Raw genomic sequence first — 19,047 nt, forward strand, 5'->3', positions numbered from 1 at the left:
GCAAACTTCACAGACAATTTTATCACGGCCTGATGCTAGAAAGGAAAGAATATTTGAGTTTTAAGGCTGCTTCCAAATAGAGTTAAATAACTCTATGCTCAGAAAATGAAAACTTCACTTGAATACTGTAGCAATAATCTCTTCACACAAGTTATCATATACATTTTTGTTACAAGTAAATATTTACAAGAATTCTGAATGCAGTGCATTTTCCTCTTGTGCAGGAAATGGAAGCTTATATGGGATTCATACAGAATTTTACAGAATGTGCCTGGTAGAACATTATGGACAAAATAGTAGCTTGAGACTTATATATCAAAGCAAACCCACTGAAATCAGTGGAACATATAAAACACAAAGTTAAATTATGATATGCCTAAATGTGGATCAAATCAAGAGTCAGACCAAAACTGCTTCTTGAAAATATGCTGTGAATAAACAAGAAAGCAAAAAATACAAATGCAAAAAGGTTTTTGAGCCAACCCATGAACAATAAGTTTAATAGTTTTCAGCAGACCATAGCTTTCTAGAAGCTCCACTGTCTCATCTAGTTGAAGATGGACATACAGTAAACACAATAATATATGATACAACCCATCACAACTGGATTAAAAAAAATACACAAAATATAATACATAAAAATGGTTTTACATTGTGGACTGACAGAGCTCTAAAAAAAAGGTGACCATAACCCTGGTAGGTTTTACAAAGTCTTTAAAAAAATAAAACAGTACTTCATGTGAAATTCATAAATACATAGGATGTGGGGGAGAGTTGATTGTTGAGATTTGTGGTATATCCAACTAAGAAACATTCATGAAGCATTCTTGACATTCTTTCCTTAAGCTTGCTGTCGCTATCTGAGGATACCAAATAGGCACTTAAAAGTATAAATCGACCTGAAAGTTGAGGCCAGGGGTGGAGGGGAATCTGAAGAGGAAAGCTGAGGATAGAAAATCTAATATTATGGCATGGGAGGACTAAAAAGGAAGAGAAATGTAACAGTCCGGTTTAAGAGGCGGCCTATTTGAAAGGCTTTAGCTGATGATTGTCAATGTAATACAAGAACCTGCATTTACATAAAGACCTTTGTTCTCCCCACATCTTTTTTTAACAAAAGGTTATTTTATTATACATGAGCTAATGAGAATAGGGAAAGTTTAATCTTAATTCCTAGAATTTTTCATTTAGGAATGAAAAATGCTACATATAAATCAGCCAGCACTCCTGTCCTTATAGATGCTGAGGGCTGAAACAAAAAGGAATTCAACATCCCAGGCTCTATTGATTTTGCCTTCTCCCATATTAATAGCTGTAATAGCTATTATTTTATACCAAGGATGCTGTACCTCTTTCCCCAAAGGCTTGAGGAATCTCAAAACGTACCTGAATGTCAAAGCTGGCATTTACTGTCCAGTCAATTCTTCCTAAGGATAACATTTAGGACTGAAGATTGTGACATCACAGTGACCCAGTTTGCCCAAACAACACATGAGGTTGTGCTTGGAACATTCAATTTATAAGGACAGTGGAGCAGAATTAACATGAGGCAAGGAGGAAAGGAGAAGCACAATTTCCACTTGGCATGGCTTGATAAGAATTTTCAGCACATGTTATGTTGCTCATCTCTCCAGAACACAACACGTTGCAAAATAAGGCACAGTTCTGAGCAAATTGTGACTTGGTTCTCTACAAATTCCATTTCTGTGTACCATTCCATTAGTATGATCACCTTGGGAACTCCTTAATACAGAAAGGAGTGTTTGTTCTAACATTGTCATGGAGTTATCCAGAAGTTCTTGGGTGGAATCAATTACAATCAATTAATACGGGGGTGGGGGACGACACACAATCTTACTTGAATTTAAAACATCCTTCAAAGGGTTGGGAAACGACTCTGTCAGTTTTTCTTATGTTGCCACCTTGGAGTTGCATGTGTCACTCAAACAACAGTCCAAAGGCTCTTAGGAACATTCTTACTCTTCTGATCAAACACTGAATTAGCCAGTGCCTTTGTATCTGGTCCTTCCAGCAAAAGCTGACAATTCAGGTAGTGAAAACGGTACTAGATCAGTAATGTAGTGGTCATACAGGCCAATAGTGAAAATGAGGCCCACGTCAGTTATGAAAAAGAGAGCATGATTTTACGAAAACAAAACTACTATCTACCCTCTCAGAGAGAGAGACAGACAGACAGTGGCAAAAACGACACCCCCCCAAAGCACAAAACCCCTTGAAAAAGAAGGAATAACCAATGTTAAGGCAGAAGTTTAACCTGAATATTATGCGACCCAGTGCCATGAACTAAATTCACAACTCATCTGTTTTAACATATTTTTATTCTGAAATTTCCCATCTACTTTTCACAGTCTCTTTGGGGGCTGTCCTCCTATATGCTAATAATACTATGGGGAAAATAACATTTCATTGTGATGAAATGTCTCCTTTACAGCACCTTAAAAAAAACATCCATTTAAAGTGGGACAGATACCCAAGCATGAAAATGTAATAGTGGCAGGCTTTGACCTGTGCATTCCAAATTGTTCTAGAAAGGAGTAACCTCCTGTGCTCCCTTTTCCAACAATCACATCTTTACCTTCTAGTGTGCCCCTTTCCCAAGTACCTGCTTGGGAGTTCCTCCATCAGAATTCTACTCGCTTTGGGAAAGGTCAATGGTCTAGGGGTTAGTCTTGCTGGGTTGATCAGAAGGAATTGGACAAGAAGAGGTGGTTTTTGTTTCAGTAAAAAAACCCGTAGGACAAGATAGGAAAAGCTCAGTGATAGAGACTCAATGGTAGGGACAGGCAAAAATCATACATTCTGTTAAATCCTCTACTACTCAAAACTACGTGCTAATAGTTAAGACAGGGTATAGTTGAAATCTCCTGGGCCTCAGTCCAGTAGATGCCATGCATGATGATATTGACGCTATTTCTGTAACAGAATTCCTAAAAGCACCAATCTAAATTAGAAGGCAACTATGTTAAACTCTATGCTTAAAACCAGAGGCCTGTGTTTAGACTTAAACATCAGCATTTTCAGCAAGAAACAATACAGCTTTCAAGTGACGTGGGACTGCATTTTGTCTTTCAGTATCTCCTTAATTAGTTTGATGCTAGCAAACCCTGCAAGGATTTGCTAGGGAAAGATACGTAATACAGAGGGGGTAAAAAGTATCTGGACAATTAGATTCTGCCCCTTTTTCTGTGACTAGCACAGAAGCAGAAAAATTAATACCTCACCAGAATAATGCTTTGGTCTATGCTTTTCCCATAATGTTTTTGGCAAGGCAAATATACAAACAAAGAAAAAAGTAAAAACATAAGAAAATAGCTTCTTATGAGAGTTGTTAAATTCCCACAGACGTATGGAAACATGTCCAAATTACTCAGCCTTAGCCAGCCCAAACATTTCCCTAGACCATTATACCAATGTTTCTCAACCTTGGCAACTTTAAGATGTGTGGACTTCAACTCCCAGATTTCCCCGCCAGCTGTCTGCAAAATCTTAAAAGTTGTTAAGGTTGAAAGACACTGCCTTAGACAGCTATCTTGCAATCCCCCTAGCCTAGTCAGACTGTTAATTTCATGATTACCCAATTTGCTTTCCTCCCAGTGCCCTCCTTCTTCTAATACACACTCTAACTTATAATATCCCACAAGACCTTCCTTTGCTTGCTGGGGTTCTCATTCATTTTTTCCCAAGTCAGCCAGTCAGCCAGTCTCTCTCTTTCTTGCACATCCATACCCTTGCCTTCTTCCCCTCCCCCAAGCTCATACTACTATTACTCATCTCTTCTATTCAAGCATCTGGGACAAAATTGCCACACTTTTTTGTCATAAATCATCAGCAGAAGCCTTCCACCAGCTTCTCAGCTTGGGTAGGAGGTGGGAAAATGCAGCAATCCTGCATTTAAAATGCCCAGGGTATTAAGGGAATAAAGTTATTTCCTTATAATTAACCAACAACTCCCCATGTTGCCCCAACTCCCTATTTTGGCACTGCACACAGACTTGTGAATCAAGAGATATTTTTCTTTTTAAAAAAAAATCATTATCTTCCTCAGGGACTCGATCGGTTCAAAGGCAGCATCAGATTTCCCAACCTTTCTTAGAACAAGCATCTTCAGCCTGCCCATGTTCATTGTTCTCGGCAGATCAAAGCCACTAGGACAGAATCTGGAATTTGGCATGGAAAACATAGGCACATATGGATATTAACAAGAGTCTCGTTTCACCAGATGCTGTTAGCATTTTGTTGCTGGGAAGGCATCAAGAGGTACCAGACCTTGGCACCAACATCTCCTGAAATACTGATGATCTAGCCCCCAAGATCAGTTCTTCCTGCTGCCTCCAGATATAATTCTCCTTTCACTTTATGCTTTCTTGTAATGCTTTTTTCTGTTTGTTTGTTCAAAATGTTCCTAAGTAGAAAACATCTGTGAGTGTGAGTCATTTTTTTGGCATATTTTTTCTTTGTTCATTTTCAAAGGATGTGTGTCAAGGCATCCTACAGAGGTGGCTTCTCTGACAAGACTTCTCTTTCCTCCCTCTTTTTTAAATTGTCCAGTCAACCCAGAGGGGCCTTTAGTCTTTGACCAACTTGTACACATGATGCTGAGCTCCATGCTCACTGGTTGATACCTCGAAAACAAACGCTATGCAAAGTAATGTTTCCTGGGTATCTCTGTTTGTAACAACCTAGTTAAAAAAGAAACACATTTAGGGAGATCAGGGAAAGTCAAACCGAATGAAAAAGTCAAGTTATAAATTCAGAGAAAGAGTAACATATTTTGCATAAAAAACAACCACTGAAATTTATGCAGGAATTCTTCTATCTAACTCAATAAATTTGGATTAAGTTAGAGAACTCAATATAAATGATGGCATTAGGATGATGTTTTCCACAATTTTACTAGACACTTATTTCTTATTTATAGGATCTCATGTCCCTTCAGTGCTATTTTATGTGGGCAGGACCTTTTATTTGGGTTTCATGTTTTCTTGTGAACAGCTTAAGGCTTAATGTATATGAAAAATGCTACATAGCAATAGCAATAGCAGTTAGACTTATATACCGCTTCATAGGGCTTTCAGCCCTCTCTAAGCGGTTTACAGAGTCAGCATATTGCCCCCAACAACAATCCGGGTCCTCATTTTACCCACCTCGGAAGGATGGAAGGCTGAGTCAACCTTGAGCCGGTGAGATTTGAACAGCCGAACTGCAGAACTGCACTCAGCTGAAGTAGCCTGCAGTGCTGCATTTAACCACTGCGCCACCTTGGCTCTTATTACATTATAGTGGAACCCTAATTATCCCTACTAATTAGTCGATTTTCTGAACTGTTATCCATTTAGGACTGAATATGAGGAGCTATTTTATTTTAGGAATTGTTGCCCAAGTTTACTTTTTTCCCCTTTTTCCTGCCAGTCTTTTTCTCTTTTGAATAATGTTTTTACATTGTAAACTCACAGGCAGAGGCTGATTTTTTTAAATTGATTTTGAAAATCAGTTTAAAAAAAAGATATGGGTGGATGAGAAGTAATATAATTTACAGAACAATCATAGATTGTTATAAGAGTTGCAGAGCTAGTGGCTTTCATTAGATTAGCTAACACATAGCAGATGCACACCTGCACTTTAAATGTGCAAAAATCCAGGAAAAAAAGGACTTGTTATCAATAAATTCATAACATCCTGTTTCAAACAGGGAAAAGTGTTTCAAAACATGTTAGGAGGTGCTGTCAGAGGTCATGGGATTACTCCATCATCTTCTGAATCTCAATGGCTACATAATCCTAGGAGGTAATCAAGTAACTTACCAATCATTAAGCCATCCTTTAAAAAAAAACAAAAATAAATAATGAGTGCTAAAAGAAGAAAACTCTGAGAGGAAAGGAATGAAACTATTATTTATACTGGTAATCCTTGACTGTAATGGAGCTTGCCTGTTACAGTTCTAAACTGTGAGAGTCATAAAATGAGTTACCCACACAGCTGACCTGATTTTACAATATTTTTTGTGGTGGCTATTAAACAAACATGGTGGTTGTATAGTGAATGTCTTGGCCATTAAACAAACCCATTGTATGCTAGAGCATGGGTCGTCAACCTGGTCTCTACCGCCCACTAGTGGGCGTTTTGGGATTCCAGGTGGGTGGTAGGGACTTTGGAGGTTAAAACCTCCTTTTGAGCGAGTGGGCAAGCGCGAGCGCACACATCAATAAACCAATGTGCGTGTGCACGCAAACAAGCAAACACGTGGGAAGAGTAAGGGGAGGAGTGGAAACTGATAGCAGGGACAGGCAGATAAGTTTTGTTATCTTATAAAATAAAGCGGAGCAGAGCAGTTGCAAAATAGGAGAAAGAAAAGTTATAGACAGGAGAGAATTGTTGTTGGCTAATAATAATAAGTGGGCTAACTAGCTCAGACTTACTTTTGTACATTGCCCTAAGGAAGGTAAAAAAAGGAGATAAAAAGGAAAAGATTAAAAAAAATTAACAAAAAAAGGGAAGAAAAATAGAGAAAAGGGGATAAAATAAAGGAGGAGAGTAAGCAATGTTTAGTCTGGCTCATAAATTAAGTTTTGTTATCTTATAAAATAAAAGAAAGAAATAAGTAAAGGAAGAAGAAGGAGAAAATAAAAAAGGGAAAAAGAGATCGTTGATATAGTGAAATACTATAAGAAAGGTAAAGAAGAAGAAGGCAGGAAAAGGAATTTTGTTTTGATGGTGACACTTAATAAAAATTGGCACCTAATACAGCATTGTTTTTGGTGTTTGTAATAAAAGGGAAAAGAGGAGGGAAAAAGCACTGTGTGGACTGCAGATCAAAACGTAAGAGTAAAAGTAGTTGTTAAATTGTGAAACAAATTTAGAACCCATGTCTGAAAAAAAGAAATATGCTCATGTTCCAAACTTGCGCAAAAACTGGTGGGCAGTAAGGAAATTTTCCCATCAAGAAAGATCCATTAGTGGGCGGTAGGTAGAAAAAGGTTGACTACCACTGCTATAGAGTATTTTTGCTGAAAACTGAAAAGTAAGGACCAGTTTTCAGCAAAAACATAGTAAAATGGGGTCATGTAAAATAGAGACAAGGACTACCTGTAAGCCAAGAACAAACCACTCTGATTCCCTACAGAATTTAATTAATCTTGATGTGCTTCTCATCCTTTTATAAAGATTAGTTTTAGTATCTGGGCAGCAACAACACTGAAATGATTAAGAAGTGCTTTACTGAGCACCAGTGAGAAATGAAGGGGCCAGCTAGGAAATGAAACAGAAGAAGGAAGAGATTCTTTACCTGTAGGATGGTGAAATTCTCCAGGACACTATTCATCATGTATTTTTCTGGAAGATGTTTCAGTTTATGGATGAAGTTGATCATATACTCGCACATAGGAGACCGATGGATTCGATAGACACATCTTCCATTCTCCATCCGAGCAAATTCAGTCTGCAGAAAGACATGTAGAGATCGTGTAAAGCTATCAGTGCTGAATCTGAGAATACCTACTCAGAATGGGCAAAGATAATCAAATGGATTATCTATTTGTTCCCCATAGAGAAAGCATAGGACTCACCTCCACTTTTTCAACAACCTGTTTTCCAAAGGAGCACACTTTAGTGGAGACTGTGATGGTCATGTTTTCAGCACTGCTATATTGACTGCTTACACCATAAAAAGCACCAGGACCATCCTGTATAGTGCTGTTCAGATCCGCCTAGAATAGAGCAAGAGATTAATGCAAATTAAACATGGATTAGAATGATTTATTGGCTCAGAATAGAGATCTAATTCATGCTAGTTAATAGAGCATGTTGATCAGTTGGACGGGGAAAAGGTGGATGGGGTCCACCTTTCACTCAAATATAGATGTCAAATCCATCTAGTGTACAAAAGGAATAAAACCATAGCCAAATTAAGATTGAGGGGTCCTTGGGCTTGCTAGAGCACTGATGATGTTACATAGTTTGGGTAATGAAACGTCTGCAAGAAAACAAGTAAGCTCAGAGAGCACCAAGGACCCCTCATTTCAACCCTGAGCTACAAATATTCTCCTTTATTGGCACCAAATTAAGATTATTTAATACTGCATGGATATTGCTTTAATAAGGTATCTTCTCCTATCTAGTTGTATATTACACCCCCAATTATATCAGCCTTCTTCAATGTTGGATGGGAATTGGTCCAACATTCTGGAAGACTAAGACTAGAAAAAACTTATTACAGGAATAGGCTAAGAAGAATATAGTAAGATCATCTGCCATATTATCATGTAAAGAAATACTTAATAATCACAGACACTGCTTAACGTCAACCTGCATGAAGTTCTTACCCAAAACTTGACAAGGAAGAAGGAGTTCTGGGGTCCTCTTTCATAAAGTTCTTTCAGGCCACCTTTTTTCTCAGGAAACTTGTCATAAATCTGGCGTATGTCCACTGCTTCCAGGAGTGGGTCACTGTATGAGGGGTTCGTCTGTCCGATATGCACAAAAAGGTGTTTGCTATACTGTAATGGGAAAGAAAACAGAGGGCATCATTGCTCACTATGTAGGTTGAAACATTGCAAAAATAATAATAATAATAATAATTGGGATACCCTTGATGAATTTGCCCTGGATGACTCAAGAGTTGTATTTGCCAATTGCTATCATCTGAGCAAAAGCAGACCAGAAGGAGCCATAGTAACATTTATATTTCACAAACCAGTAAAGAGAATTTGGAACTCAAGTTCTGTGCATCCCTTTTTCAAAAGACCAGATAAATGGAAGCTCAGACAGTATGTAAGAATGAAATTATGATACAAATCTCTCAAGATACCGCTAGAGTGAAAACTCAATTCTGTGGATCTTGATGCAATGGACCAAATTAACTTGTGTGTTATGTCATTTGCGTAATAAAGTCACCACAGAAATTGGGATAGGATGGGATGGAAATAACAGGCGCCCCTCAGATAGTCTTAAAATGCAACTTCATTGCATTCTGTAGAGTAAAGCAAGATCTATCAGTGTCTGCTCCGTCTTGTATGAATTTCCTTTCTGAAGAATTACCGTTTCAGGGTCACGCTGTACTTCCATGAATGCTGAATACTCAAGGAGCCGCAACTTGGCAGAGGCAATTGTTCGGTCCTGCCAGACTGGCACAGCTGAGGCAGAAGGTGGAAGAGGAGCCAAGGGCTCATAGCCTAGAAAAATGGGCAGATAAAACATTCTTGAACATTTTAGAACCAAATTTTAGTTGCAGGAGAAAAGTATGGAAAAAATAATCTTTAAGAATAGACAACTGGGCCAGTTTAGTTCAGTTTGGTTCATTTGTCAATCTTTCCCGGCAATTTAAGACTATTCCCTTAATTGTTATCCTGATCACAATAATATTGCATTACATTATATTCTCTAAAATCAAGATGTTTTTCCCCATTTATGGGCTGTCTGTGGAGTTAAGGAGATAGCAATATGAAACACGTTATCTCTTAAACAATGAAGAGGCCATCATTAGCCCTTTCCATTATGGCAATTAGCATTCAGTTTGTTCAGGAAGGTTATGGAGAAAGTTCTCTATTGTAGGCTGCCACCTTCTGGGACGGAGGAAGCATGCCTTCTCTTTGCTGCCTTTTCCCTCTAGAACAGCAGTCCCCAAAAGATACGAATGCCCCCATGTTCTCTGCCTTTATCCAAAGCCTGAGGTTAACAGGTTTACTGATGTATTTGTGAGAGCTCTGTTGTATCTATATATTTTATTGTTTTAGGGGTTGTTTTTTTTGTTTAAGTTGCCTGTTTATGTGTCTGCAATTGTTAATTGCTTTTATTATTAATCAATTGTATAAGTCACCAGAATCCAACCGACTGAGCAGCCATAATAAATTTAATAAATTAAATTAAGGGAAGGTTATTTATGAACAAAATAGAGGTATTAATTAGAAATCTCAGACTTAAAGACAAACATGAAGAGTGCTATGAGTTAAATAACTTCCATGTGTAAAACACAAATTTTCACTTACTGCTATAATAATACAAAAAGTCAGTGTTCTGCTTTTACTGAATCCTTGGAGGAACATAGAACACAGAAATAACAAGGTTGGAAGGGACCTTGGAGGTCTTCTTGTCCAAATTCCTGCTTGAGCGGGAGACCTTATGCGCCCTCCCAGACAAATTCTTCTTGAAAACCTCCAGCAATGGAGCACCCACAATTTTGGGATGCAAGCTTGTGATTGATTGTTCTCTCAGTCAGGAAATTTCTCCTTACTTCTAGATTGAATCTTCCTTTAATGATCTTCCACCCATTATTTCTTGTCCTGCCCTCAGGTGCTTTGGAAAGTAGATCAATCCCCTCTTCTCTGTGACAACACCATAAGTATCATGTCACCGCAGTCCCTCTTCATTAGACTAGTTCTCTCAACCATTCATTATATGGTATAGCCTTCGGACCTCTTATCTTTATTGCTCTCCGTTATACTCTTTCTAGAGTCTCAGCATTATTTTTTATCGGAACTGGATGCAATATTTCAAGTGTGGTCTCACCAGTGAAGTATAAAGCGGCACTATTACGTTGCATAATCTTCATATTATCCCTCTTTTGATGTAGCCTAGGACTGCATTGACTTTTTTGGCAGCTGTAGTATATTGCTGGCTCATATTTAAGTTGTAGTCCATTAGGATACCAAATTCCTCTCAGCTATGCTATAACCTATGGAGCCAGGTATAACCTATTATATAACTGTGCATTTGGGTTTTCTCACCTAAGTGTAGGACCTTACTGTTCTTACCACTAAAATGCATTTTATTGGATAGGACCCAGTGTTCAAGTCTGTCAAGATCCTTCTGAAACTTGTGTTTATCTTCCAAAGTATTAGCTATTCCTCCTAGCTTGGTGTCATCTGAAAATTTAATGTATTCCCCTTCTATTTCCACATCCTGATCATTTATGAAAATGGTGAAGAGTAACTGGGCCTAAAACAGAACCTTGAGGTACTCCCTGTATGGAATGTTCTAAGAATCTAATATCTGAATAAGTACTAAATGGGTTTTCTCATTTTCTCATAAATTGATTTTTCTGTTGAATTGCACCACTTCCTTCTCTCAACCAGTTCATTTACAGAAGAGTATCTATAGAACAAAACCAAGACATCAAAGTGCAACCTAGAAAAGTTATATAAAGACATACAAAAAAGGAAGCTTTTGTTCCAGCTATCAGAACACAATTCTAGTCAAAGCCTGAGTATAATTATGGCCCTAAAGCATAATTCTGTAATCTCTTGACTTACTGGCTCAGCATTCCTTCAACATCAATTTGATTTTAGTGCAAAAAGCCCTGTTTCCATATGTATGTGTATTATGAATGTCATTGTGAATATATTGTCTTATATGCTGATTCTGCTTTTATTTTGCATACGGGTAAGTGAACTGAGGACAAGCAAAAATTCATTTTAGAGAACATGTAACTTGGATGAGCAGCCTGCATTCATATGCTGCATATAAATTATAAAATACACAGCCTAGTGGCACTATCACTTTCATTAAGATGATAATTATTCCAATTAAATTCAATATTGCAGTTGGTAAAAAAAGAAGAGTTCATGGGAGCAGCAATGGGAAAAGAGAGCTATACTGTGTAAACAAATATTTGAATCACATTCAGATGGTGGTAAAGGAGACAGGAGACAAGAAAATTTTTGCACAGTTGAGCATCAAGAGGGTAAATTGGAGAAATCAAGTGACCACTTACTGGCTAGTGATGGAGGCATGGGTGGCTGAATGGGGTAGGGTGGTTGTGCAAAAGGTTTAATGCTGAAAAACAAAATAACATCAAATAGATTAAATTATTTTGACAAACTTTCCTCTAATCTGCGTATCTCAGCTACAAGCTTTACTCTGAATACTAAATGCCAGGCAATACGAGCAATAGCAAAAGGTGGAAGGATGAGGGAAACGATGAAATGTGTGATGGTACCATAATATAAATATCATGTATTACATATTTACGTCAGATGTTGGGGTACGGCAGGGGTGGGTTCCTGCTGGTTCGAACCGGTTCTTGCGATCCGGTTCGTCAGTGAACCCGGAAGTAATTAACTTCCGGGTTCCTAGCTCCTAGCCCCTGTCGCTGGGTGCCTGCAGGGTTTTTCTTTTTAAAAAACGCCTCTCTGGATGATCTTGAAAACCTGCAAGGTTGCTTTGGAAGGGGACATATGGGCAGCATTTCCCCCTGCCCCCCTCCCTGGGAGCCTGCAGTTTTAAAGCAAGCCTTTGCACAGTAAAGAAAATCTCACGAGCAAGAGAAGTTCTTACTTGCTTTTACTGTGAAGTTGCGGAAGCTTCCGAGGCTGCAGGCAACCAGAGATGGGGTGGGGGAATCCCTCGCAGGTTTTTAAGATCGTCTGCAGAGAGGTGTTTTTTAAAAAGAAAATCCTGAAAAGGATTTGGAGAGATTGGCAATTGGTCTTTGGTGGGGGGGGAATCCCCAAAACCAGGAGCATAGCCCATTCCCCCTCCCAAGAAGACCGTTTTCTTTTTAAAAACCCCTCTGCAGAAGCTTCTCTGTGGAAGCTTACAAGGCTATAGGCAAGCAGAAATGGGGTGGGGGAATCCCTCGCAGGTTTTTAAGATCGTCTGCAGAGAGGTGTTTTTTAAAAAGAAAATCCTGAAAAGGATTTGGAGAGATTGGCAATTGGTCTTTGGTGGGGGGGAATCCCCAAAACCAGGAGCATAGCCCATTCCCCCTCCCAAGAAGACCGTTTTCTTTTTAAAAACCCCTCTGCAGAAGCTTCTCTGTGGAAGCTTACAAGGCTATAGGCAAGCAGAAATGGGGTGGGGGAATCCCTCGCAGGTTTTCAAGATCGTCTGCAGAGGCATTTTTAAAAAGAAAACGGTCTTCTTGGGAGGGGGAAGAAGAAATGTTATTCCTTTTTGCAAATGTTTTATTTGTGATGCAATATGTTGCTTTTAAGTGTTTAGACCAGGTTTATGTGTCTCAAAGTGGCTGCTTTTCTATGGGCAGGCCAGGTTTGTTGCAAGGCAGTGTGTTTCACCCTCCTTGTTTAGGTAATTCTGAGGTGGTTGATGGTTCTGTGAGTGCCTGTCCTTTATAATTTTCCACATTGCCTTGATGGTTTTTATTCCAGTGACTTTGTCTTTCCTGTTCTTAGACTTAGGAAAAAAAACAACTGGTTTCATTGGCAGTCTTTTGGGGGGGGGGATTTTTATTTTTTTGGTGTTTTCCTAGCACTGTCATAGTTTGTGGGTGTGGGTGGGTGTGTAATGTCCCGCAGTTATCTATGCATTAATAATGATCTAGTAATATTAATAATATCTAGTAATTAGTAATATCTAGTAATAACATCGTCTTGGCCACTCCCACCAGGTCACATGGGTGGCAAGCCACTCCCATCCGGTCACATGGGCAGCAAGCCACTCCCACAAAGGTGGTCACGCCCACAGAGTAGGTTCGAACAATTTTTGAAACCCACCCCTGGGGTACGGGTGTAAAATTGCAGCATTTGTGTGATGATGTCTTTGGTTGCATGTCATTATTTTGCCAACATTGGGATTTGCTGCATATGTGACCAGGCAGCAAGTGCTAGATTATTATATCATTGGGCTTCTCAGAGTCACAGGCCAGTCAATGTGGAAGCACAGTGCTAGACCTGATGGATCTTTTGATGTGAGCCAGCATAAGCCTGGATTTCTGGGATTATATGTCTAAAAGTACTGACTCTCCAGTACTTTTACATCATATCATAAATTTAATACAGTTGATAAGGAAATATTGGTGGGCTTTGCTGGGGCAGGGTTTCTGAAGTGGAACATTATCTAAACAATGGAAGAGTTCACACATTTATCTTCCACATTTGAGTTGGAGCAATCTCTATGTGCAACTGGTAACCAGGATTCAATTATTCTGTTTTAGAAAAATAGTAACAAGTTTGTTTGAAAAACATAATCTTGCATCAGCACTAAAAATGTACCATTAGCATACAGCTCAAGCACTTACTTTACAAAGTCATGTTCAAGACTATCCCATCCCATCCCATTCCATCTGTCCCTACTTACTCCTGAGAAGGTCCAGACTGTCCTGGGATAGGCCCACTCCAAAACTGAGAAAGCAAAAAGGACACAAAACATGAAGTCAAAGATATTCTCAATAGCTGATATCATCATTCAATGATTCACAGCATGTTAAGGGTGAATATTTAATACATTTTCCATAAAATAGTTTGAAACGTCTGCCACCAGCAGTTAAAAACTGGGACTACATCAGTGGGAATCTTTACGCAAAGCCAGAGAATTATCTTAATTTTAGTAAAGTAATTGTTAGATAGATGTAGGGCAACAGTGAAGGAATTAGTGGCTGTGACTGAGCTTCCTGATCTTTAGAAGAATCTTAGGAGCCCTTCTGTGGGCTTAGCACCATCACTGAAAAAAAATGAGGCTGGAAACTTATATCCATTTTGGGGGGATGGTGGGAGAAGGGATGAGAATTGGGGGGGAGGCTTTTGAGGGGTAAACCAGTACTATTTACACCTTTAAAATTCACAATCTCAAAATTGCCATAGGTAGTCCTTGGGTAATGACCATTTGTTCAACAACTGTCAGAAGTTATGACTCCCCCGTCACATGATCATGATCCCATGATGGTTCATGTGGTCATGTAATCACCATTTGCAACCTTCCGTGCCAGCTTCCCACAAGCAAAGTGAATGGGGAAGCTAGAAAGGAAGATCACAAGTCACTCCAGTAAGTAACTCCCATTCCTGCTGCTTTTTCTCCTGGGGAATCTGGCTATGAAGAATAAGATCCCATACTACTCTATAGCATGTGCCCACCTGTAGTCTGAAGTACATGCCCAATCACCCAGCCATACTACTGTGGTGCCTACTGACAAACCCTCCTGTATTGGCAGCAGCAACCCCCAGCCCACCATCATGCTTATAAGCCACACAAAACTTCTTTGTTTAGTAATTAAACATGGCACTTGAATTAAAAAGACAGAGATGCAGGTTGGTATAAAATACCTAACATGTTTCAAATAAGCCAAGAGCATCTCTCCTAAGAATCCTTTCTGCTCATGACCCTACATCCATATGCGGGGCATTTCTTACCCTGGGAGCAGCAGAGAAGACAGCCTGAGGGAGTGGATGAGGAGGACTCAGCTTGTTCTGCAGGACACTAGCAGACACAATCTGTGCTGAAGACATTGAAGCCATACTCTGCAAAGCCTTGTCCTTTGAGACTTGATCCTTCAAAATAGGATAAAAATGAAACAGAAGGAGGGCTTGCTAATCCATACCTTGAGAGCACACAAAAATAACAAGCCGTCTGAAATTAAGGGATAGTTGTTATGGTCTTTGTTAGTTACAACAAAACCATTTTCTCTCTGAGCTTCAACTACTGTACACTAACTATAAACCATTCATCCAAGTTGTTTCTGAAAAGTAATGAAATAGTTGCCACTACTTTTAGAAAGGTACCTTGTTAATCAGAGACAGTCAAATTCTTTGGTTTTGTACAACTTAAGCAGAGACAGAGAAGCAAACCACAGGCAGCGTCTTAGAATAATATTCAAATTCTCCAAACAGCAGCTTCTAATTTTCTCTTTCTAGCAGTATCAGAAATCATTTCGGGTTTCCCTGAGGTTAAGGATTTTTAAACTCTTGTCGGGACCTATACGGTATCTACAGCTAATGGAATAAAGAGAGGTCTGGGTGGTACTTACCAGGTTCATAGCCTGCATGAAGGGAAAAAGAAAAAGAGAAATATGATTAGAACTCAGGTATGGGTGAAGGCTGAGGAAAATCTGCATAGTATCTATAATCATAATGGGATTTCAAGGTATTGCGATAATCTACCTTTACTTTGTCCCAAAGGTACTATTTCAAAAGGCAACCGGGCTTTGTTTTTCCTTAAGCTTCCTCATACAAGAAGCTTCTTCAGTTCTCGAAGTTCTTCAGTTTCTTGGATGAGAAGTGAAACGTCTTCAAGGAAAAATGACGTCCAGCTGCCTTTTGAAAATCCTTTGGGACAACCATGACCTGGATGACTGAGAATCTCCATAGACATCTCTACCTTTGCTTTGGAAATAAATTACCCCTGAGCAAGGCCAGTTTCCAATGTATCCTACTTCACAGAATCCTGGGAACTTTGGCTAAAAAAGGAATGGGTGGAAAGTCCCACCTGGCAGGATGCTGATCTCAGATGGATATCTTCTTCGTGTTCACAAATGAAGTGAACAATAAGCAAGGGTTTTTTTTAGTCAAAAATTGAGCAGGCTCTCCAGTTTTGCTCTTCTGCAAATTAGTCTAGGTCTATGTATGGATGGCAGCACTATTTTGCACACTAGACAGATACAAATGAAAAACAATGCTCAAGGTTCTCTTCTATCACCTCCTTGCACAATTACACAGGAAAGGTAAATTAGGACTGCAATACTCTGGATGACCACTAGATGGCAGCATAAACATACAGGAAACGTATCCAGGATTTTTGCAGGCCATATATAAGAAGAATAGAAATAATTATAAATTTTATGCTATATATTAAAGAATAGCAATGTGTTCTAACATTAATATTTGGTATTTTAAGAATACACTGCTTGCACGCAGACAATTGTGTGAATCATTACATCTTCTGCATTGTTTTTAAATTTTCTTTGTCTCTCTCCTTAAAGTTTAAAGACTAACTGGCTGTGAAGTCATTTCTCCTTTCAGTCCCTCTTTTAAAGATGCCTTGAAACATCATTAGCAATTCAGAACTGAAGCTAAGAGAGGTTTATCAATGTAAACTTGATATCAAACCAGTCTCAACATCTCAATCCTGAACTTACAGGGACAGAATTAAAGATCAAATAGATTCCAATGTCACAATTCAGCTACAAAAGGAGGATTTATTTTCTGAATATTCTCCCTCACCCCAAGGCACAAGTTGCTAGCAGTGGTGCCTAATGAGTTTGGCTAATTCCAGAGTCTGAAAAAGGTCATTTTGTCATGAAGTGGGATATATACAGGGCTTCATTGTTAATCACTTTGTAAGTCTGTTGCAAGTGAATATACTTTTGTTCATCATATAACATTTCAAAACAAATCAGAAATGCAGAATTGTGGACAACTATTTATTAAAGCAGGCTACAAAAGCCTTGTTTCGGTATAAGAACACACACATACAGCCCCAGTTATGGGCATTCAGAGGCACATGCAGAAACAACATGGCTTAGTAATGTGACTGCATTGCTGCACACTCAAGGCACAGCATTTCCTTCCAAGTATCCTCCTGATATCAAGGGCATGCATCCTATAAAAAAGTTGTCAAGTATATCTCAAACCGTAGGGTTACAACGGCAATTAAAAAAAAACCAATTGAGATACTAGATCTATTGTTCGATATGTATTCAAAAGATTAAATAATAATTGTTATTATGAAGCAATTCATAATTCTCACTTATCTTTTGTGTAAGGAGCTTCCATTGTAGTATAGCAATAGCACTTAGACTTATATACCGCTTCATAGTGCTTTTACAGCCCTCTCTAAGCGGTTTACAGAGTCAGCATACCCCCCCCCCCCAAAACAATCTGGGTCCTCATTTTACCCACTTCGGAAGGATGGAAGGCTGAGTCAACCTTGAGCCGGTAAGATTTGAACTGCTGAACTGCAGCTAGCAGTCAGCTGAAATAACCTGCAGTACTGCACTCTAACCACTGCACCACTGTGGCTCTATGTATACTCTTCCCATTTTAGTCTTACAATAACCTTGGGATGCAGGCCAGGTTCACTGTGTGTACACAACTTGCCTTTTAATGAACTACCTAGCATATCCACTCAGAAGCCAATTGCACTGAGTTCAGAATAACCACAGATGTCAGTATAACATCAAGTTTCAACTTGAGGAATAATTTGAAAATTGATCTTCCGTGTTTCACTTGGGCACATGGAAGAGCTTTGTCACTGGCGACAACATTCACAGCAAGTAGCTAAGGTTTACTCTGAATACAGAGCTTAAAGGGAAATTTGTCCTTTCCTTGCTTACAAATAAGAAAAAGTTAAAATGTGCTGTAAATAGTGGCATTTCTTGACAAAAATATTCCTTGACATCAATGGACTAGCACATCAACCTCATTTCTGGGGTAATGTATTTTCTAACTTTTGTGGAAGATTTCCTACAGGGTCAGAATGAAAATAAAGATGCTCTAGAATTATATCCAATTACTGCATGAAATACACTTCTATATCTTTTTACTGTTCTATGCCAGTCTTCAACTGGAAGTATTTACTGAATTCTATGGAAACCAGGGCTTTGACAATGTAAATATAGGGAATGTAGTCTGTTTGTAAATAGTCAAGATTCTCTTTCTTTTTGGGTCAAAAGATGCAGAGACAACCATTGGCAACTTTCCCAATCCTATTTAAATATATATTCTATCTTGGGGAATCTAGAAAGGGAAGAGAGAGGCCATTTTGTAAATTTTTTCAGTTCTTTCCAAGACATTCAGTATATTCACCAACAAAAATGAAAAGATAATCCAGATCAGTTTAGAATACTCTCTGGCTTCCTTTAGAACCATCCCATCTTCTGCTCCATCTTCAGACATTTTATTCAGCAAATCACAGTACACAGAACACACAGAGGGAAAGGGATCAAGTTAGTCAATCTTCAGTTACAGAATAAGGAGAAAAAAAGCCAACCACAGAAGAAAAGGAAAGGCAATCACAGGATAAAGCTCTCCAGTTGCATCCTTGCCCAGCTCCCTTAGTTCCTGGTTTCGTGAACTTGTTCTACATATCCTGATTCAGCCACAGCCATCTTATGTCCCTTTCTGGTTCTGTGCATCTCGGTTGCAACCACGGCATAGGCCTCCTTGCCAAATAACGTATTAGGTTCTTAAACACATCACACAATAGTTTCCGTAAGAGAGTTAGCGAAACAACTGTTTCCTTTGTTTCTTTCTGTACCTGCCATGGTAAAAAGTAAATTAACTCAAGCCTAACCCACTCGCATTAATAACTTAATAACTAAATTCAAGCTAATAACTTAATAACCGCATATTGCCATTATAGATA

The 19,047-nt window shown here is 38.9% G+C and overlaps 1 protein-coding gene across 3 annotated transcripts in view; it reads right to left on the reverse strand.

Moving 5' to 3' along the window:
- Positions 1–470: 470 nt before the first annotated feature.
- TEAD3 (TEA domain transcription factor 3) overlaps positions 471–19,047 on the reverse strand; it is a 108,677-nt gene continuing 90,100 nt past the window's right edge. For all 3 annotated transcript variants that reach the window (XM_087719896.1, XM_087719897.1, XM_087719898.1), the window contains 9 exons: positions 15,713–15,724; positions 15,099–15,236; positions 14,050–14,093; positions 11,726–11,787; positions 9,055–9,188; positions 8,340–8,513; positions 7,584–7,724; positions 7,304–7,456; positions 471–4,700 (listed from right to left, as the gene is read on the reverse strand). In XM_087719896.1, coding sequence (XP_087576022.1) covers positions 4,587–4,700; positions 7,304–7,456; positions 7,584–7,724; positions 8,340–8,513; positions 9,055–9,188; positions 11,726–11,787; positions 14,050–14,093; positions 15,099–15,236; positions 15,713–15,724 — 972 coding nt within the window. In that variant the 3' untranslated portion in view covers positions 471–4,586. The remainder of the gene's footprint in view (positions 4,701–7,303; positions 7,457–7,583; positions 7,725–8,339; positions 8,514–9,054; positions 9,189–11,725; positions 11,788–14,049; positions 14,094–15,098; positions 15,237–15,712; positions 15,725–19,047) is intronic.

Source organism: Thamnophis sirtalis, unplaced genomic scaffold, assembly GCF_051295495.1.
Source record: "Thamnophis sirtalis isolate CommonGarterSnake01/CBP01778 unplaced genomic scaffold, rThaSir2_p1.2 scaffold_7, whole genome shotgun sequence".
NCBI classification, from domain to species: domain Eukaryota; kingdom Metazoa; phylum Chordata; class Lepidosauria; order Squamata; family Natricidae; genus Thamnophis; species Thamnophis sirtalis.